The 18,847-nt window shown below is 38.6% G+C and overlaps 1 protein-coding gene and 1 long non-coding RNA gene across 2 annotated transcripts in view; one reads left to right on the top strand and one right to left on the bottom strand.

Annotated features, from left to right (window-relative positions):
- LOC110519945 (Krueppel-like factor 12) overlaps nucleotides 1-7,799 on the top strand; it is a 137,502-nt gene extending 129,703 nt beyond the window's left edge. The window contains exon 6 of the mRNA XM_021596836.3: nucleotides 1,759-7,799. Coding sequence (XP_021452511.1) covers nucleotides 1,759-1,940 — 182 coding nt within the window. The 3' untranslated portion in view covers nucleotides 1,941-7,799. The remainder of the gene's footprint in view (nucleotides 1-1,758) is intronic.
- On the bottom strand, nucleotides 6,528-17,581 carry LOC149984573 (uncharacterized). The gene is made up of 2 exons (XR_016494668.1): nucleotides 17,446-17,581; nucleotides 6,528-8,894 (listed from the first exon to the last, which is right to left on the bottom strand). It is a non-coding gene; the product is annotated as an uncharacterized LOC149984573 (long non-coding RNA).
- Between the last annotated feature and the right edge of the window lie 1,266 nt (nucleotides 17,582-18,847).

Below are 18,847 nucleotides of genomic sequence, written 5' to 3'. Positions count from 1 at the left end.
ATCAGACAAATGTCAACCCTCAACATGTCAACAACTTGTATAGAAACGGTTTACCTGAGACTCATTTCTTGACAGGTAGGCTGGTAGTCTTTTTCTGAAATAATTATTTTCACCTGACTTAAAGTATGACTATCTTAACTGAAAGGGTGCATGCATAACTTTCATTAGCTAGCTAAAGTTAGCATACTAGCAAGTTACACTGACAGCTGTCTGTCAGTTCCCTATTTGTTGTTGTTTCTCTGCTGCATGTGAAAATCACCACAACGTTCCCACCCCCAATTCCTGAATATGTATTAGCAGCCTGTGTCAGTCCTCGAAGTGGGACCTAAACGAGAGTTTACGAATTACTCAAAATAGTTGCGGCAACTTCCTCTGAGGTGGGAAGTTGTCCAGTGATTTTCTTTTTAATACATTTTGGAAGTTTGCATCTACAGTGAGTTTCCATCAATGATGTATACAAACCTTGGATTGCTGATGCAATGTATAGGCCATTGAGAGGCTTTGAAGCCACTGGTCGACCACATTGCCACTCCCTAGTAAGAGAAGTAATCCATAGGAATGAATGGAATTCTACAGTATTTTAATGAAATGTTTCAAGGACAGCGTTATATGTAGTTTAAGCATTTTTTTGCATTAGAACAAACAATATATAATTTAAGGAAAATGCTTTCATTTACTATTTGTATGTTTAGCTAACATAATATAATTTAAAAGTATGCATTAAGGTGTTTGTAATAGAATAAATGCGTCAAAACCTAGACATTCAAAATCTAGACTTTCAAAAATGCATTTCTATAGCTTCCAAAATCTGTTTCTACAATGGAGGAGAAGTAACAAGATGGCTGTGCGGTGGCTTCATCCAGGTTTTATACACATCACTGAATTACATTGAACTGTCTTGTGTTGATAAAAACAGCTGGAAGTAATGAGGTCACACCTAAAAAAAAAATGACTAGAAGAATAAGTGGTTGAAGTTTTTCCATCATCAGTTTAGAAAAATTGTGCGACAGCCTACAGGCCTTTGCTCCTACCATGTACCAGGGAGGTAGCCCCCAGAAGCCAGCATGGATAGAATGCAAGTATTTACTTATATTTGACATATTCTAAACATTTTCACATGTCAGTGTATCACCATGGTCCTTTTTGTGGTGAAACTTGCACTCCTGTATATCTGAAATAATTGGATGGTGAAAAGTTCATCAAGCCACCCAGAAAAGCAAAGCAAAGCAATTCAGGCATTCTTGAAAATCAGGAGAATCTTTATCCTGCAAAGATATTGATTTTTAGCAAGAAGTTGCATTTAGAATTACATTTGGAGTGGAGATTTATTTACATACAGCTTAAAAATTATTCAGAAAGTCTCATTTATTTGAAAAACACAATTTCCGTCATGATTTGTCACTATAAAGAAAGATAGACAAAAGAAAAATCCACCCCTGTCTAGCAGATAAAATTGTTGTCAATCTTTAGAACATTTCTCCCATAGCTGCCGTTTCCATTACTTCTTTCAATATTGTTGTTTTTTAAAAACTTTTGTTGAATAAACCTGGGCCAATGGAAACCTGCCAAGTGTCTCCAAAACAGTTTACTTTTTGATGCTTGTGATGTCTACACTTTCCAAGCATATTATAAGACTGTTTTAGTAGAACATGGGCAAATAATTAGCCAATACAATAGCGAATGCACACAAATTGTATGTTGTGAAAGTCACAGTTTCACCCAGTCTCTGTTTCTGTCTGTTTGTGTTGACCTGTCCAGGTGAGAAGCCATACAAATGCACCTGGGATGGCTGCACGTGGAAGTTCGCCCGCTCTGACGAGCTGACTCGCCACTACCGGAAACACACAGGCATCAAGCCCTTCAAGTGTGCAGACTGTGACCGCAGCTTCTCCCGTTCGGACCACCTGGCCCTGCACCGACGGAGACACATGCTGGTGTGAGACAGTTTCAGGGTGACGATGTCATCAGATGAAGCAGAAACACACATTTACACACACACACACACACACATATCGCCGCAGGGGGGAGCGGGGTCTCTCCCTCAATGTGGTTCAGCTGGACTGGACACACACTGTTGTCTTTCCGTGAGGCAGTGGGAAGAGCGGAGCGAAAAGCACAGAATGGTGTCTGTCTGTCCACAGAGCAAAACAAAAACAGGGTCGGTTCTGGATCCTCACTGACTGAGGAGGGTTGGAACCGGAGAAGGCTCTTTAGTGGTCATTTTGGAGTTTTTACGACAATCTGTCTTTTTTCCTAGCACTGTTCTTAAATGGTTTCACTTCTGAGTTTTTTTGGAGGGATGTTCTTCGTTCATTTGGAAGGAATTTGGTGTCTTTGTTTTGGTTATATTGTTCAAAATGGCTGCTTTTCTAGCGTCTATAATGTGAAAGAACTCTATGGATTGGATGGCTGGATGACTGGATGGAAGGGCTGTATGCATGTGTTTTGAAGCATAGGGCCTTGGATTGGACAATGGAATTAAAAGACACAGATTCCAATTTGCCTATGGAAAGTATTGTTGCACAGTTCCCGCCGTATAGTAGCTTCCTGCATCTCTGTGTTTCAGGACAACCCGTCACCAGAGGGTGCCATCCACACATAGGTTGTACCTATAAAAACTGGTTTGAGTGTTCTAGAATCAGTATTGAAGAACACGTTCTAGTACCAGTGTTCTAGATTAAGAAGCATCCGGAGCATCTCAATGTACCAGTGATATAGATGCAGAGTTGTTTTTGCTATTTGTTTTGTTTTTCATTCAATGCATCTTGTTAACACACGAGATCGACCCAACCACATTGAGGCTCATCACCTTGAGCCTCTTCTGAACTTTTTCTTTAAAAAACTTTATTGGTGCATTTTGTGCAGTGATTAGCAATCAGTAAAGTGCAATCTCATTGGGTAAATATAGTTTTAATATGGAGACTTTTATTGTTTTCAGTTTATTGTATCTTGCTGTGTATGCCTGCTTTTGATACATTTCACAAAGAAACATCAATCCACACCCCAATGTACAATGAAAAATCTAATGAACATAACCGGTATGTGAAAACAACTTTGAAGCACCTTACAGATTCACACATATGATGATTCCATAATATTCAAGGATTTTGTTTCATATCCCTGGTATTTTCAGTGAAAGGGATTGGCATTGTGATCATCTGTGTGTTAGTAGTCTATAGGTAAAGCATATTTGCTTCAGTTCAGAGGGCTTACTCGGTTACTCTAGTTCAATTGGAAAGCAATACATTCAGAACAGGGAAATGTTGTTCTTGTATCCTTGTTCTGGTTGCTGATACCCAAAATGACCCTAAATTCCTCTGTTACAGATATATTTCTACCAGTGCCACTTCATACTCTATAGTACAAATTTCTATATTTCTACTGGGTTTGTAACTACAGCACAAAGATTCTAGGCAAGCTCACTGTAAACAGTTTGGAAAATGTCACATTAAGGATGGGCGGTTGAGGAGGAACAGGTTTTTAAAAATGTATTCATGAACAGTTTGTGAAACTTGGAACAAAATCTCCCCTTCTCTTTTCTACATACTGTAGTACACGATGCACACAGACAGTTGGCCCTGTAGCTTTGTCTGGCGGTTTGCGAGAGAGCGGTGTCTTTTTTAGTCATACATACACCAAACATGATGTGAGGTTTTCAGATCCAGCTTCAGGTCTACCTTTCCTTGCAATTTGTCTTGCATGTCCCTCAATGACAGATATCCATAATACGGTTTCTACTGTCTCATCTACCATATCTCAGAGTAAAAGGTTATTCAACACAGTAAAACCACATTTTGATCAGTCTCTGTACATGGATCAAAAAGAGATCTATGGCAATATAGAGATTTTTATATAGCCGTAGATTTACAGCTGTAGGCTGCCTTACAAATGTATTCGGACCCCTTGGATTTCTTCAAATTTATTGTGTTACAAAGTCGAATTAAAATGGATTTAATTGCATTTTTTTTGTCAACCGTATACATACAAAACTCTGTAATGTCATTTTTTTTATTAATAAAATATAGTCATTTCATAAATGTTCAGACCCTTTTGTTTAGGCAAGCCTAAATTAGTTCAAGAGTAGAGTTTGGCTTAACTAATCACATGTATATGGACTCACTCTATGTGAAATAATAGGGTTTGACATGATTTCTAAAGGACTAACCCTTCCTCTGTCCCCCATACAACATCTGTAAGGTCCCTCAGACAAGTATTGTATTTAAAGCACATAGTCAACTACAAAGTCCAGGAAGATTTTCGAAAGCCTCATTTGTAGGTGGGTAATAATAACAAATCAGACATGGACTAGCTCTTTAAGCATGGTCTAGTTCATAATTATGCTGTGCATCATGTATTAAACCACCTAGGCACCCCAAAGAAAAAGTAATTATTCTGAACTGAGCTGCAGGATGTGAATGAAACTACTCAGGTATCTAACCATCAGACCATTGTGGATTTTAAAACAGCTACAGAGTTTAATGGCTGTGATGGGAGAGAACTGAGGATGGATCAAATAAAATTGTATTGGTCACATACACATATTTAGCAGATGATCAACAAATAATGACCTAAATGATAGAGTGAAAAGATTAACACAAATATACAAAATAATATAATACTTGAATAAAACACGGCAAATGAATACAGTTTTTGGCCTAAATGCAAAGCCCTATTTTGGGGCAAATCCAACACATCACTGAGTAACTGTCTCCTTATTTTCAAGCTTGGTAGTGGCTGAATCATGGGATAGGGCTATAGAAAGAAATGGGATAGGGCTATACACAGTCAAAATCCTGGAGCAAAACCTTCTTCAGTCTGCTTTACACCAGACACTGGAATGCACCTTTCAGCAGCACAAAAACCTACAACACAAGGCCAAATCTACACTGGAGTTGCTTACCAAGAAAACAGTGTTTATTCCTAAGTGGCCAAGTCACAGTTTTGACTTTAATCTACTTGAAATAGTAAGGCATGACTTGAAAATTGCTTTTTGAACATAATAATTGGCAAATATTGCACAATCCAGGTGTGCATAGCTCTTAGAGACTTACCCAAGAAGACTCGCAGCTGTAGTTGTTGTCAAATGTGTTTTTTATGGACTCAGGGAGCTGAATACATACGCAATGACTATATTTCCTTTATTTCTTTTGAACAATAAAATAAATAAATATATGTATCTTCCACTTTGACATTACAGAGTATTTTGTGTAGATTGTTGAGACAATAAAATCCAAGGGATCTCAATACTTTTGAAAGGCACTGTAACTGGGGTATTATAAAAATAAAAATATGGCTCAACTTCTATTTAGTCTTAGCTATGACATCAACCACTTATGTTTTGCAGGTTGTTTGACGTCAACTTTAAATTACCAATTTATCCAGCCGGTTGGAAATAGATGCCTATGGACATACAAATAACACTACATAAATCTTTCTGAGATACATGAAAGCAATATTGTCAGCTTTTCCTATCAGCGAATTTATCAGATTTCACTTTTTGCAATTACGTGACACAGATCTGATGGTGTTTATCATTATCAAAGCCGTTCATAACAGAATCCCACATGTATGATAACTGTATTAGTTCAAAGTATTTTTACAACTTGCATTTTATACACAGAGGTTTTAGCTGGATCCCCGCTTACAGTTTCAGGAGCACATTTCAGAAGGACAGAATATGCTCAGTGACTTTAATAACACACACAGACACACCAGCGTAGTGGTCCTGTACTAGAATTCAAAACCACATCCTTACCTGAAACAAAAATGTATTTTGCAGAAACATGCCCAATTTGTCTCTTTCCCTTTTGGTATTATGAAGTATTATAATGTATGTCATATTATGTTGCTACAGTATATGTTGTTTGTGTACATGTGAATATTTACAATTGTATTGCCTTTTTTGGCTCAAGCATATCATCAGCACCTTGTTTGTTATGAAGTATAGTTTTTAAATGAATTCATTTGAAATGTTAAATCCATTGATACATATTAATAATTATCAACATGTTTTATTATTCATATACTGTACTTTTCTGAAATGAGGGGCACTTCATCTTGCATATAACAATTTTCTGTAAATATATATATATATTGAAATTTTGTAAAATATGTGATAGTGGAAATAAATAAAAAGTATAACTCAGTTCTACAGTCTGTATATACATAAAAAAAATAGGGCTTTTCATTATTAGACAATAGCAAATACATTTATACATGTAAAGTCTTTTTCAGAGACACTCATTTATCTGATTTGATATACAGTACAATGGAGCTATTGATAATAAACAATGTTGTTATCTAAAATACTCATATAAATGATCAAACGTGGTGTCAGAAATTTGCCATTTAGCATTTTGGTTTGTGATTGTTTTCTTTCTCAAAACAAGAGAAGGTTTCCATATAAATATTGTCAAACATTTTATCAGATAACTGCTGTATAGATCAAACACAAATACGTTATTCTCCCCCCAGCCATGTTCAATTGAACAATCTTACAATTAGAAGTGCAGATTCATATCAACATTATATCAAACTATTTTATTCAGGGTTTAATTCACAATAGCATAGTTATTTTTTTTATTTTTTAACTTCACTTGAAAGTTAACTAATATTTTGCAAGTGTACACAGAGGCTTATTGTATGCATGCAATACCACTCCCCTTTAGCATTATGAAAACCTTTTACAAGCATCCTTTTGTAATGGTAAGCAGGGTCAAACTTATGCAATAATGAATAGTGCCTCCTATCACAGCAAATCTCTGAAAAGCATCCACTTCAAAACTATTTCACAACTATAGCATCCACTTGAAACTATATGTCATATTAATTCAAATAATAGACCTTTGAATTGATACTCAGCCAGAGAAGTATTCGTAAAAAATAAAAGCACATCAACTCTGAAACCATTATGCAAACAGGCCACCTCCCATTTTCAGTTTATATTCAATGCACTGAGCCTTACCACATTGTTTCAATACAGTATCCCCATACCAGCCTTTTACATGCTGTATTAATCTCCCATGGAAGCTGAATATGATTTGCATGGATGCATTTTCTTGAAAACCTCGCTTAAAGAATTGAATTATTTTATCGTCATCATTTGGGTTTTGACCTCTCTGATACTGGTTATTTGTGCAACTACTTTCATTTTTTCATAATCATATTGCAGCATGCAAAAGCACAGAAGAGCCATTTGATATAACTGATTTTACACAGTGTTGAATGTATTGTGGTTCACAGGGAAAGCTCTATTGAATGTGTAAAAGCCGGAATACCAACCCTTGGGGAGCACCCTGTGAAATAATTTTGATTACACTTATATCTGTATGCGTTCAATATTAATTTAATTTCTGTTTAAATTATGTGTTTCTTTTATCTGCTTTTGAATAATTATTTAGTGATGCGAATGCCTTTGTTTCAAGCTTACTGCTATTATGTACAGTAATTGTTGTTCCTGTATTTATGTATAGTGCCTGTATTGTAAATTTATTCAGAGCTTTTCATTCTTACAGTAAAGTTGAGTTACTGCCCCACAATGTTTCAAAGGGAGACCCTAGTTCAAGGAATTCTACGAACAGATTTGGAATCCCAATGTTTTTCAAAGGTAGAAATAACAAGTGTTTTTCTCATTCTTTTTCTTTCTTCTGTTCTTTCTTTTCTGTTCTTCAAAAGTTGTCTAAATATTCTGTCAATATTCTTGATATGGATGGAGCTGTGAAATGAAACCGAGTTCAAACATAATGTATATTAATATGAACTGAGGCATGAAGGTTAATAAAGTTACATTTTGTATGTAACACGGTCGTATCAGAACTCATTTAGACGTGAGGCTGTTGTGGTTAGCATGTGGTGTTGATTTCACAGGGACATTTGAGTGCGCTACTCACATTTGCTGGCATTCAGAAACCAAAGTTTAGTATTAGGAGAGTCATTCCGAATGATAGCTATAAAAAGTTGTGCACAGCTATCAGAGCTAATTTTATCGCCAAAATTGTAATACAGTATGTCCTTGAATGTAATGATAAAATGGGCAATGATCTTTGTTGGGCGTTGAATCATCTGTCCAAGTGTCCACACAGGCAGTTGTATTCAAAGTCGGGGTCGGTCGGGTTCGAGGCAGGATTGCAGTAGGAATGCCAAATATTTTAAAAATATATGTTTATAAAAAACAAATATAGAAAAAATGAACAGTACAGATTATTGTATGGGACAATATACAAATGTTTTGGAGAAAGATGATTTAAATGAGAGAAGTACATTTCCATGAAGAATAGAATAACACGTGAAAGTTGGTTTGGGGTCTCTATCTTGAACAGTAGTGGCGTGGATCAGAAAACCAGTCACTATCTGGTGTGACCACCATTTGCCTAATGCAACACATCTCCTTCACATAGAGTTGAACAGGTTGTTGATTGTGGCCTGTGGAATGTTGTCCCACTCCTCTTCGATGGCTGTGCAAAGGTGCAAACTGCTCAATGGGTGACAAGTCTGGTGTGTATGTAGGCCATGGAAGAACTGGGTCATGTTCAGCTTCCAGGAATTGTGTAAATAAATGGCAAGAACGGCACGACAATGGGCCTCAGGATCGATAAAATGCAATTGTGTTCGTTGTCCGTAGCTCATACATAACAATGCCATAACCCCACAAAGGCCAAATTGCAGTCAGGTCAAGACCATGGTGAGGATAACGAGCACGCAGATGAGCTGAGATGGTTTCTGACAGTTTGTGTAGAAATTATTCAGTTTTGCAAACTCACAGTTTCATCAGCTGTCCGGGTGGCAGGTTTCTTAGACGATCCCACATGTGAAGAACCCGGATGTGGAGGTCCTGGGCTGGCATGGTTACACGTGGTCTGCGGTTGTGAGGCCTGTTGGACGAACTGACAAATTCTCTAAAATGACATGGTAGAGAAATGAACATGAAATTCTCTGGCAACAGTTGTGGTGGACATTCCCGCAGTCAGCATGCCAACTGCACACTCCCTCAAAACTATATTGTGTTTTGTGACAGCACAAGGTGTACCTGTGTATTGATCATGCTGTTTAATCAGCTTCTTGATATGCCACATCTGTCAGATGGATGGATTATCTTGGCAAAGGAGAAATGCTCACTAACAGCAATGTAAACAAATCTATGCATACAATTTGAGAGAAATATGCTTTTTGTGCACATGGAACATTTCTGCAATCTTTAATTTCAGCTCATGAAACTACATGTTACGATTATATTTTTGTTCAGTGTAATTGATAAACACTTTTAAGATTTGGAAGTTTTGAAGACACATGTTTTCTATGCAAATGTATATAGATATAGTTTATAGAAGTTTGGATAGCCTGAACATGTTTAGTGTCTCTAGCTTGAAAAGTTTAATAATTACTATTGGTAGATTATTCTATGCAAGTGTATGCAAATATATAAAGTTATAGTTTTATTGGAAGCTAAAATAGTCTGAACATGTGAAAGTAGTCTCTAGCTTGAACGGATCAAGACCTGCTATGGGTTGATAATTGTATGGAAATGTGTGCTCATTTATATAATGATAGTTAATTTATATAATTATAGTTGCTAAAAGTTTAAGAATTTAGAGGTTAGGATAGCCTGAATGTTTTAAAGTTGGTCTGATAGCTTAATTGGCCATTTTCAATATCTAACACTGAATTCCTATGTACACTGCTCCAAAAAATAAAGGGAACACTTAAACAACACAATGTAACTCCAAGTCAATCACACTTCTGTGAAATCAAACTGTCTGCTTAGGAAGCAACACTGATTGACAATAAATTGCACATGCTGTTGTGCAAATGTAATAGACAACAGGTGGAAATTATAGGCAATTAGCAAGAAACCCCAAATAAAGGAGTGGTTCTGCAGGTGGGGACCACAGACCACTTCTCAGTTCCTATGCTTCCTGGCTGATGCTTTGGTCACTTTTGAATGCTGGCGGTGCTTTCAATCTAGTGGTAGCATGAGATGGAGTCTACAACCAACACATTAGTGGCTCAGGTAGTGCAGTTCATCCAGGATGGCACATCAATGCGAGCTGTGGCAAGAAGGTTTGCTGAGTCTGTCAGTGTAGTGTCCAGAGCATGGAGACGCTACCAGGAGACAGGCCAGTACATCAGGAGATGTGGAGGAGGCCGTAGGAGGGCAACAACCCAGCAGCAGGACCGCTACCTCTGCCTTTGTGCAAGGAGGAGCAGGAGGAGCACTGCCAGAGCCCTGCAAAATGACCTCCAGCAGGCCACAAATGTGTCTGCTCAAACGGTCAGAAACAGACTCCATGAGTGTGGTATGAGGGCCCGACTCCCACAGGAGGAGGTTGTGCTTACTACAGCCCAACACCGTGCAGGACGTTTGGCATTTGCCATTGAACACCAAGATTGGCAAATTCGCCACTGGCACCCTGTGCTCTTCACAGATGAAAGCAGGTTCACACTGAGAACATGTGACAGACGTGACAGTCTGGAGACGCCGTGGAGAACGTTTTGCTGCCTGCAACATCCTCCAGCATGACCGGTTTGGCGGTGGGTCAGTCATGGTGTGGGGTGGCATTTCTTTGGGGGGCCGCACAGCCCTCCATGTGCTCGCCAGAGGTAGCCTGACTGCCATTAGGTACCGAGATGAGATCATCAGACCCCTTGTGAGACCATATGCTGGTGCGCTTGGGTTCCTCCTAATGCAAGACAATGCTAAACCTCATGTGGCTGGAGTGTCAGCAGTTCCTGCAAGAGGAAGGCATTGATGCTATGGACTGGCCCACCCGTTCCCCAGACCTGAATCCAATTGAGCACATCTGGGACATCATGTCTCACTCCATCCACCAACGCCACGTTGCACCACAGACTGTCCAGGAGTTGGCAGATGCTTTAGTCCAGGTGTGGGAGGAGATCCCTCAGGAGACCCTCAGCCACCTCATCAGGAGCATTCCCAGACGTTGTTGGGAGGTCATACAGGCACGTGGAGGCCACACACACTACTGAGCCTCATTTTGACTTGTTTTAAGGACATTACATCAAAGTTGGATCAGCCTGTGGTGTGGTTTTCCACTTTAATTTTGAGTGTGACTCCAAATCCAGACCTCCATGGGTTGATAAATTTGATTTCTATTTATAATTTTTGTGTGATTTTGTTGTCAGCACATTCAACTATGTAAAGAAAAAAGTATTTAATAATAATATTTCATTCATTCAGATCTAGGATGTGTTATTTTAGTGTTCCCTTTATTTTTTTGAGCAGTGTATATTCTTCAAACCCATGTTAATTTATGCACATTTAAAATGGTTATAATTTTGAAATTATAAATATTATCAGAAATCTGAACGCAAGCTATCTAAATTGGATCAGTCTAAACATATGTAACGGTCCCATAACTACAGACACTGAGAGACAGGAAGCAAGTACAGGGTGAGGATTTAAAAATAAACAAGAACAGTGTCTGGACAAGAGAAACAAAACAACATCTATGCAGACATGGGAATGAAACTGAGGAAGCGACAGATATAGGGGAGGCAATCAATGACGCGATGGAGTCCAGGTGAGTCCGATGAAACGCATAAAAATGGTGACAGGTGTGAGTAATGATGAGCAGCCGGGCGACCTCAAGTGCCAGAGTGGGGGAGCAGGAGCCCCCTCCCATACAGAAGTATGGAAAAACACACTGGTAGGCTTGACGAGACAAGCACAAGACAGGTGAAACAGATTAAATTGCCTAATTTATTTATTTCAATTGACTGATTACTTATTTGAACTGTAACTCAGTAAAATCATTGAAATTGTTGCATATTGCACTTATATTTTTGTTCAGTATAGTTATAGTTGAGAGAGATCTTAATTAAAGAATTTGAAGTTAGCCCGAATGGTTTCATAGCTTACATGGAGCAGGACCATTTTAAATAGCTACCACTGTATTACTGTGGTTCTAATTCAAACCCATGTTATATTCTGCACATTTTAAATACTTATAGTTTAAAATATATATACAGTGCATTCGGAAAATATTCAGACCCCTTGACGTTTTCCAAATTTTGTTAGGTTACAGCCTTATTCTAAAATGGATTCAATAGTTTTTCCCCTCATAAATCTACACACAATAACGCCATAATGACAAAACAAAAACAGGTGTTATCATATTTTTGCTAATTTATAATTTTAAAAAAACGGAAATACCACATATACATAAGTATCTTGGCTGTAGTCAATGAACAGCATTCTTACATAGGTATTCCTCTTGTCCATATGGGATAGGGCAGTATGATGGTGATTGCATCGTCAGTGGACTTATTGGGGCGGTAAGCAAATTGGAGTGGGTCTAGGGTATCAGGTAGGGTGGAGGTGATATGCTCCTTGACTAGTCTCTCAAAGCACTTCATGATGACAGAAGTGAGTGAAACGGGGCGATAGTCACTTAGTTCAGGTACCTTAGCTTTCTTGGGAACAGGAACAATGGTGGCCATCTTGAAGAATGTGGGGACAAGAGACTGGGAATGGGATTGATTGAATATGTCTGTAAATACACCAGCCAGCTGGTCTGTGCATGCTCTGAGGACGCGGCTAGGGATGCCGTCTGGGCCGGCAGCCTTGCGAGGATCAACACGTTTAAATGTTTTACTCACATTGGCCACGGAGAAGGAGAGCCCACAGGCTTTGGTAGCGGGCCATGTCAGTGGCACTGTATTGTCCTCAAAGCAGTTGTTTAATTTGTCTGGGAGCAAGACATTGATGTCGGCGACGTGGCTGGTTTTCTTTTTGTAATCGGTGATTGACTGAGACCCTGCCACATATCTGAGCCATTGAATTGCGACTCTACTTTGTCTCTATACTGACGTTTTGCTTGTTTGATTGCCTTATGGAGGGAATTGCTGCACTGTTTGTATTTGGTCATGTTTCCAGTTGCCTTGCCATGAATTAAAGAGGTGGTTCACACACTTTTAGTTTCGTGCGAATTTCTGGTAAGGAAATGTTTTAATAGTCACAGTTGGTATGACGGTGGGGCAGCTGGTAGCCTAGTGGTTAGAGCGTTGGACTTGTCACTGAAAGGTTACAAGATCAAATCCCTGAGCTGACAAGGTAAAGAAATTGTCGTTATGCCCCTGAACAAGGCAGTTAGCCTAGGAACAGTGGGTTGTCATTGAAAATAAGAATTGGTTCTTAACTAACTTGCCTAGTTAAATAAAGGTAAAAAAAAAAAAAATTAATACATCTCTGATGCACTTGCTAATAAACTTTCTCACTGAGTCAGCGTATACATCATTGTTGTTGTCTGAGGCTATCTGGAATATATCTCAGTCCACGTGATTGAAGCAATCCTGAAGCGTGGAATCTGATTGGTCAGACTAGCATTAGACGGACCTGGGCATGGGTGTTTCCTGTTTCTGTCTATAGGCTGGGAGAATCAAAATGGATTCACATTGCAAAAGTTAGAGTAGCAATGATCCAGAATGCCAGCAGCCCATGTCGTGCATTTGATATGCTGATAGAATTTAGGAAGTCTCGTTCTCAGGTTAGCTTTGTTAAAATCTCCGGCTACAATAAATGCAGCCATAGGATGTATGGTTTCCAGTTTACATAGAGTCCAGTGAAGTTCTTTCAGGGCCGACAAGGTATTTGCTTGGGGGGGATTTATATCCCCCCCAAGCAAATACCTTGTCGGCCCTGAAAGAACGGCTGTGACTATAATCGAAGAGAATTCTCTTGGAAGATAATGCATTCGGAATTTGATTTTAAGTAATTCTATGTCAGTTGAACAAAATGACTTAAGTTCCTGTATGTTGTTGTGATTACACCATGAGCCGTTAATCAAGCCGTTAATGCATGGTATTGTAACAAACATGTGAATGCAAGCAATCTAGGTTGGGTCAGTCTGAACATCTCAATGTTAGTTTGGCATTAATTGCTTAAACGTTTTAATAGCAGTTGTGAATCCAAATATTTCCCATTCACGCCTATGGAACATTTATTAAAATGTAAAATGGTCATAGCTCAAAGTACAAATGTTATCGAAATTCTGAATGCAATCAATCTAAGTTGGGTCAGTCTGAACGTCTAAACATTGGTTTTGAGTTGATAGCTTTAACAATGCACTGTGTAGAAATCATTCCGCCATATCCTGAATGCTAGAATTCTAACAATTTGCCTAATTTCAGCTTACGTTACAAAACAAGCAGTCATTCTGTTGAAAATCATTGTACCATCTGAACCGCTCTGAAATATATTTTCCACAACCCAAAATATTGTATATTCAGCTGTTTGAAGCTGGTGTACAAAACAGAAAGTATAAGATGCAAAAACAAAACTTCAGAACGGGAAGCATAGAAATAGCACACATAGAACAGATCTACTGCTTCTTAGCCTTGCGTTCAACTTTAAGGAAAGATATATTAGGGAAAGGGGAAAGGGGATATCTAGTCAGTTGTCCAACTGAATGTATTCAACTGAATGTATTCAACCCAACCTCTCCGAATCAGAGAGGTGCGGAGGGCTGCCTTAATCGACATCCAAGTCTTTGGCGCCTGGGGATCAACGGGTTAACTGCCTTGCTCAGGGGCAGAACGACAGATTTGTAACTTGTCAGCTTGGGGATTCGATTCAGCAACCTTCTGGTTACTGGCCCAAAACCTTTTATGTGAATTTGATTGAGTCGCCCAAAAAGTTACATACTGTAGTTTTAAATGGTGAAGAAGGAGATAGGTATAGAATGGACCATTTTTCACAAATTAAATTAATTGGGAGCTCAAGTGAGAAATGTAGTATTGTTTAGAAAAGAGATGCATGTCAGCTAAGCTAACAGCAGCTTAATTCTTTATGATGGCAGTCATTTTGTTTATGCTTGACAAGCAAAAACTCCCTAATCCCAGAATGCCATTCACTGTAAAACGCAAATAAACAATCTCAAAGTCACAGATGGCTGCACCCACTGCCCAAAAAATATTAACTTAGTTTTGCCCTTTTCAGCATATTGCAACTCTTCGATGTACATGTTACTGTGTATAAAAGAACTGGAACACATGACTCGACAAGTCGTCTACAGTTTTTGACAAATCACAAAGCAAATAAAATGTTATCACCTGACAGGTACAGCGGTAGAGTTATAGCTAGTAGAGTTAAAGCTAGTCAGTTTTGTTTGAAACCATTTTATGGGGGTTTGTGGGGGTGTTCATTAAATGTGTGGGGGATTTCAAGTCCAAGGGGGATAGAAATGGGAGAAGGTATCGTGGGGGGATAACGATGCAGGTAATATTACTATGATGGCGGATTTATCAATAGATTGGGGGAAAGATAGGAGAAGTTTCTGAGCTAACTAAAAATAAAACCCATGGAAAGGGGGGTCTGAGTTGGCAACACTGAGTAACGATAGTTATATTCTAAGTCAGTTGAGTGAACAATCCCTTCACCTTGTTTTATTGTAACAGACGTTTACGTGACAACCAGAATGCAGTGTATGATGTTAACACCTTTTTGGGATAGGGGGAAGCATTTTCACTTTTGGATGAATAGCGTGCCCAGAGTGAACTGCCTCCTACTCTGTCCCAGATGCTAATATATGCATATTATTATTAGTATTGGATAGAAAACACTCTGAAGTTTCTAAAACTGTTTGAATGATGTCTGTGAGTATAACAGAACTCATATGGCAGGTGAAAACCTAAGAAAAATCCAACCAGGAAGAGGGACATCTGAGGTTTGTAGTTTTTCAAAGCTTTGCCTACCGAGTACACATTGAGATATGGATTAGTTTGCACTTCCTAGGGCTTCCACTAGATGTCAACTGTCTTTTGAAAGTTGAATGAGGATTCTACTATAAAGAAGGGGCTCATGAGACCTGTTTGAGTCAGTGGTCTGGCATAGTGCCTCGGTCTCATGACGCGCTCCCGACAGAGTTACCTCTTGTTCCAGTGCCTTTTCCGAAGACAAAGGAATTCTCCGGTTGGAACATTATTGATGTTTTATGTTAAAAACATCCTAACGATTGATTCCATACATAGTTTAACATGTTTCTAAAGGAGTGTAATGGAACTTTTCGAGTTTTTGTCTGGATGAAATGCTTGCGCCTCATGAAGATAGATTACTGGGCTGAACACGCTAACAACAAGTTGCTATTTGGACATAAATTATGGAACTTTATGGAACAAATCAGTCATTTATTGTTGAACTTGGATTCCTGAGAGTGCCTTCTCATGAATATCATCAAAGGTAGGTGAATATTTATGGTGTTGTTTCCAAAATGGCGGATATTCCTCTGGCTGTTTTGGGTTCTGAGCTCCGTTCTCAGATTATGCTTTTTCTGTAAAGTTTTTTAAAAATCTGACACAGCGGTTGCATTAAGGAGAAGTCTATCTTTAATTCTGTGAATAACACTTGTATCTTTTATCAATGTTTATTATGAGTATTTCTGCAAAATCACCGGATGTTTTGGAATCAAAACATTACTGCACGTAAAGCGCCAATGTAAACGGAGATTTTTGAATATAAATATGCACATTGTCGAACAAAACATACATGTCTTGTGTAACATGATGTCCTATTAGTGTCATCTGATGAAGATCATCAAAGGTTAGTGTTAGGAAATTATGATTAATATGACTGAACAAATCATTTTAAATGGAACTGTAACTAAGTAAACTTATACTCTGTTTTATTATATCAGATTAACAATATGAGTTCATAAGAAGGGATTGTGTGACACGGACAAGGAGTAATAAAAGTTAATGAACACCATTCCAACTAGGAATAAAACGAATGGGATGTGGACTGTGAAAACAGATAAGGTCGTTAGCCTATGGTTGACCCTACAGAAACGTAGCTCTGGGGTTTTTAGATAAGGCAGTGAGTGCATTCCTAGGTTTTCTGTTAATTAAAACTGTCAGTTCAGTGGTGATCGATAATGTTGAGGGGTCAAAAGTTATCTGGGAGTGTGTTAGTAGGTTAGAATGAACTTTTCACCTCACTTTGTCCCGGTTGAGAGGAGGGGATTCTGTTAAAGCAATGAAATGACGTCATGATCTGTATATAAACTGCTCCACGTGATTAACAGTTAGTGATTAATTTTATCCGCTAGCGGAACCCCTGCGCTAGAAAGGTTAAAGAAACACTAATAACCGTAACCTTCCAGGCAAAACATATCAATAGTTGTATTACAATCCGAAAGCCTAATTTTAGTCTAATTTTAGTCTATAGGCTGGGATACAAACCCGAGACTTCCGCATGGTAGGCAATCATTTTACTGCTGGACCACCATCACTATTGAACTGACAGAGCCTCCACGCAAACAACCCTATTATTATAATTGTCTGTAGTCGTAAACTCCGGCACGTACTACCGAGACAATTCCCAGAAAATAGCCCTAATTTAAAGGTCCAAGCTTTTCCCCAGCGAGGCTTCTCCTTACTCTCTCTCTCTCATAGTCTCTCATTCACATGCGTTCCCTTTCCTTGTCTTTTCCTTACCTCTATTGATCGGGCTGTGGGCGCCTGTTGTTCTTCTCTCCCTTATGTCTGCAGTCTCTGTGATTGTGTCCTACTTTGTTAAAGTATTTGCAGGGTTTTTTACAGTCCCTGGCTAAATGTCCAGTTTTATCGCAATTTAAACACCGCTTCCCTCCGTCTCTGTCATCGCGTTTCTCTGTTTTTCCCCTTCTACTTAAAATCTTTCCTGCTCGTTCCCCAAGACCCTCTCTCCTATGTTTTCTGTCCTCTTTCTCTCTACAGTCTCGGTGATTGTGGGCCACCTTATCACAGTGCATGCATGGTTCCTCACACTCCTTAGCCAAATGCCATGGCTTGCTACAGTTGTAACATTTTCTGTTCTCGGGTTCTATCCATTTTCTACTCTCCATGTTTCTTCTCCTCACAATCTATATGTATGGATTTCTATGATCTATGTATGTGCTTTTTTCCATTATTATCCTTAACCTATGTTGATAAATACCTCCCGTTAATCTTTCCTAGAATTTTATATGAATCCTGTATGAATCCTGATAGATTATTTAGATCTCACACTTTATATGACCATAAATTCTACTTATTCTTAGTTGTTCCTTGTGACTGATAGATATATTTATCTGCTTATTCTATGTGTGTGCTTTTAAAATTCTGATTAAATTACTCCTATGTGTCTATTGATGTATATGTCACTACTCCCTATGTGTTCTCACACTCAATGTGTATTTTGCTATCTCTTAACCTATGTGTGCTTTTCCTTTCTTGAAACTTTATCTATAGTGGTGTCGGTCGGACATTAGGTCTCACCGTTTACAACCTACAGTGCCTTGCGAAAGTATTCGGCCCCCTTGAACTTTGCGACCTTTTGCCACATTTCAGGCTTCAAACATAAATATATAAAACTGTATTTTTTTGTGAAGAATCAACAACAAGTGGGACACAATCATGAAGTGGAACGACATTTATTGGATATTTCAAACTTTTTTCAAAAATCAAAAACTGAAAAATTGGGCGTGCAAAATTATTCAGCCCCCTTAAGTTAATATTTTGTAGCGCCACCTTTTGCTGCGATTACAGCTGTAAGTCGCTTGGGGTATGTCTCTATCAGTTTTGCACATCGAGAGACTGACATTTTTTCCCATTCCTCCTTGCAAAACAGCTCGAGCTCAGTGAGGTTGGATGGAGAGCATTTGTGAACAGCAGTTTTCAGTTCTTTCCACAGATTCTCGATTGGATTCAGGTCTGGACTTTGACTTGGCCATTCTAACACCTGGATATGTTTATTTTTGAACCATTCCATTGTAGATTTTGCTTTATGTTTTGGATCATTGTCTTGTTGGAAGACAAATCTCCGTCCCAGTCTCAGGTCTTTTGCAGACTCCATCAGGTTTTCTTCCAGAATGGTCCT

This window comes from Oncorhynchus mykiss, chromosome 3 (genome assembly GCF_057628025.1).
Source record: "Oncorhynchus mykiss isolate SJ-2025 chromosome 3, ASM5762802v1, whole genome shotgun sequence".
NCBI lineage: Eukaryota > Metazoa > Chordata > Actinopteri > Salmoniformes > Salmonidae > Oncorhynchus > Oncorhynchus mykiss.
This window is presented reverse-complemented; position numbering and strand designations above follow the sequence as displayed.